The 3104-nt window shown below is 36.6% G+C and overlaps 1 protein-coding gene across 1 annotated transcript; it reads right to left on the reverse strand.

The window, feature by feature from the left end:
• Positions 1 to 935: 935 nt before the first annotated feature.
• Positions 936 to 1532, reverse strand: LOC145292299 (protein CFDP2-like). Its single transcript, XM_080138626.1, has one exon. It carries the CDS (start codon positions 1530 to 1532, stop codon positions 936 to 938), a length of 597 nt encoding a protein of 198 aa, XP_079994752.1.
• Between the last annotated feature and the right edge of the window lie 1572 nt (positions 1533 to 3104).

A 3104-nucleotide genomic window follows, 5' to 3' on the forward strand; every position in this document is an offset into this window, starting at 1 on the left:
GACTATTTTTAAGAATCAATCTTTTGTCTAAAGGCAACATTTATAATACTATCAGTCGATCACTGGTATGTGACCGACCTCACATGTACCACTAAATGTCTCAGATGCGGTCTCATGAAGATAGGAAGATGTGCCAATCATTAGGGTCTGTAAGAAGAAACTCATACCTGAGATATTCGATGTGGGTGTGTGGCTCCTTTATTCACTCAAGATGACCTCTTCACCCTGGTGGCATTCTGGTTGAAATCTTCCTTCGTCCTCCGGACCGCTTCGTTGTTTAATGGAAGTATTTATGGCAGACACAAGAAAACACAGCTTTAGTGTTATTTTTGCTTTTGACAGCTTTTTTTCAATTTTAGTCGCATTGTTCCGACACAATCGTAATATTTATGAAACATAATTAACTATTTATTTTACATTATGTAAACACTATATACTACAAAAACAATTTACACTTTACATATCCTACAATTATTAAACTAACTATGCTTAACTAGTGTTGAGGGGGAGAGGTGACCCTCTCGTTTACGGAGAGACAGAAATATGCGTGCTTACCCTATGTTGTCCGGATGAAAAAGGAGAGAGATCAAGGAAATGGAATTCTGGGCTGCATTTCTGTGTATCTCTACATTTATGGCCAAATCACCACCCGACAATGCTGAAGAATGTGTTAGCAACCGTGGCATTGAGAGATAGTGCCACAATGTTCCCAGTTCCGGACCCGTATCGAGACGGTGATTGAGGCTGAAGGCAGCTATATTAATTAGATGTCAGTTCTACTACATAATCAAGTTACATGAATTGATTTTTACAATAAAAGTTTTTAAATAAAGCTGTAGTGTTGTTTTCTTTAAGGCGATAATTTTATCGTTCTACCTTGTATAGAGTTACGGAAGTATTCTTGAATCAGAATGCAATCTATTTGATTTCTGGTTCTATTGCAAGGGCTTTTCTACGTCCAGCATATTCTTGGGTATGTTTTCAAACCATGTATTCATGACGGCCAGTTTTTGTTCCTTGTGCCATTCTGTGAGCCGCTCTCCTCTTTCATTTCTCACTCTTATTCCAAATAGGCCAACTATGGTTTCATTTTTCTCTTTTTCTACTTTTGAATTGAAGTCACTCATTATTATTCTGATATGTTGACACTTCAGTTTCTTCATTGCCGTTTCGATATTTTCATAAAACTCCTCAATTTCTGCGGCATCTTTATCAGCTGTTGATGTATATACTTGTACTGTTCTAATGTCGAAAGGCGTGCCTTTAAGTTTTACTATCAAAACTCTGTTATTGACAGTGCAGAAACCTGTGATGGCCTTTGAGATTTCTTTATCTAGAATTATGCCAACTCCTTTCTGGTGTTGATCGCCTCCAGATTTAAGAATGGTGTAGCTGTCGGATGTTATGCGGCCTGCTCCTGTCCATCTCACTTCTGACCGTCCTAGTATATTAAGATTCGTTCTTTCCATTACCTGGTTCATATTTTCCAATTTTCCTTCTTGTAGCATAGTCAGTACGTTCCATGTACCCATTCTGAGAATTTTTCTGATGCGGACAGTTGCTGGATGACCATTAGGAGTTATCTGTCGCACATAATCCACCCTACCGAGCTAGGAACTTCCGGATAGACTGGAAGCCCCCTTCATACTGTTATCTGTATTCTGTGTCTTTCTGATTGCCATGATACTCTTTGAAGAAGTTGGTTGGTTGTTTTTGTTTTATGGCATATCAACCCTTTTCAGGTTATTTAATGCCGAATCCAGTTATTTTTAAAAAAAAATATTTAATAAAATATTTTTTTTAAGTCGGTTTCTATTTAACCCATAGTTGGGACCCTAACAGGTACTACCACTCCGGGTCAAAGTGGACCTGGGAGCAATGGCAATTAAAGGGTGGCTCCACACTCCCCAAAGCCCGCAAGTTGGGGTCTCACCATCGGATATAGTTTATGGTCATATTCAGGACACTTTGCAGAAGTATACCTATAGTAGTCTGCAATTACTTTCTATAGGAGCAGTGTTTGTACTGAGTGGATTACCTTAGTCATTGTACTCATATAATATCATCTGCCTAGCATACTGAAATGCTGACCAGTTCCTAAAAACTAATCGGCTGCTCAACACATCTTCCGTAACCTGCCTTTCATGAATTATCGCCGTGGATATTAACTGTCAATAAACACTGTGACGATTTCAAACTTTCTGAACTTAGTGCGGATAACTTTAAATGCTTAATGTTTGTACTTGTTTCTGCGAAAGACGCCGAAGCTAAACGAAGACTGTTGACTAACTTGACAGAACCAAATTTAACGTTACAAAACTTCACTGCAGACTGCCAAGGACTTATAAGTATCAAACAAGAATCTAAAAAGTTTTACAGGTCGGCCATTGCTCATATAAGGAAAATACGTCAGAAAGCACATTCCAACTCACTTTCAAAAGCAAGCCAACTCAAAAAGATTTTTATCACTCTCCTACAAAGACATTCACTTCAAGAAAAAATCTGGAAAATTACCAGTTAACCCCTGTTTCCGTTTTGGATCCCTTCATTAGATTAAAGATTAATCATACAGATTTAAAAACTGTCTGACTTGCATTAAAGTTGGGCATAAGAGTTCATATTGAAGAACAAATCAAAGGAAATAAGATTAGGGTTAAATCTACAAGAATGGACGAACAGGACGGCACAAGTATAAGAAAATACGTATAATAATAAAAACAGAATAAAAAACCGCCAAAGACTACTTTGAGTCTGATTTGTCCATAATCAATTGTGCGTATAATAATAATAGAATAAACCAACCATGCTAAAAACTAAAAGAAAAAATAGCTAAATTGGTTTCTGATGAAAAAGTGAAATTTAGGGCTGAAATTATTACAAAAAAAAAAGGAAAAAAGAATTACTAATGATTGAAAATATTCTTGTTAAAAAACGACCACAATTTTTTGGCATGAGTTCAATTCAGAGGATTTACGGGTCAATAGTTTTGTCCAGAAATATGTAAGTTGATTAAAGTTTAAGGAACAGAGAGTATCATACGAAATTCCTTTGAAACTATGAAAAAGCAACCAAAGACATCAAATGAAGTGCATATATCAAGAAAA

The sequence above is a fragment of the Euprymna scolopes genome, chromosome 13 (assembly GCF_053919585.1).
Source record: "Euprymna scolopes isolate OS-2025 chromosome 13, ASM5391958v1, whole genome shotgun sequence".
Classification (NCBI taxonomy): domain Eukaryota; kingdom Metazoa; phylum Mollusca; class Cephalopoda; order Sepiida; family Sepiolidae; genus Euprymna; species Euprymna scolopes.

What these genes read in the sequence shown, in the direction of transcription:
- LOC145292299 (XM_080138626.1), bottom strand. Translation starts at nt 1,532, where the DNA reads ATGGGTACATGGAACGTACTGACTATGCTACAAGAAGGAAAATTGGAA.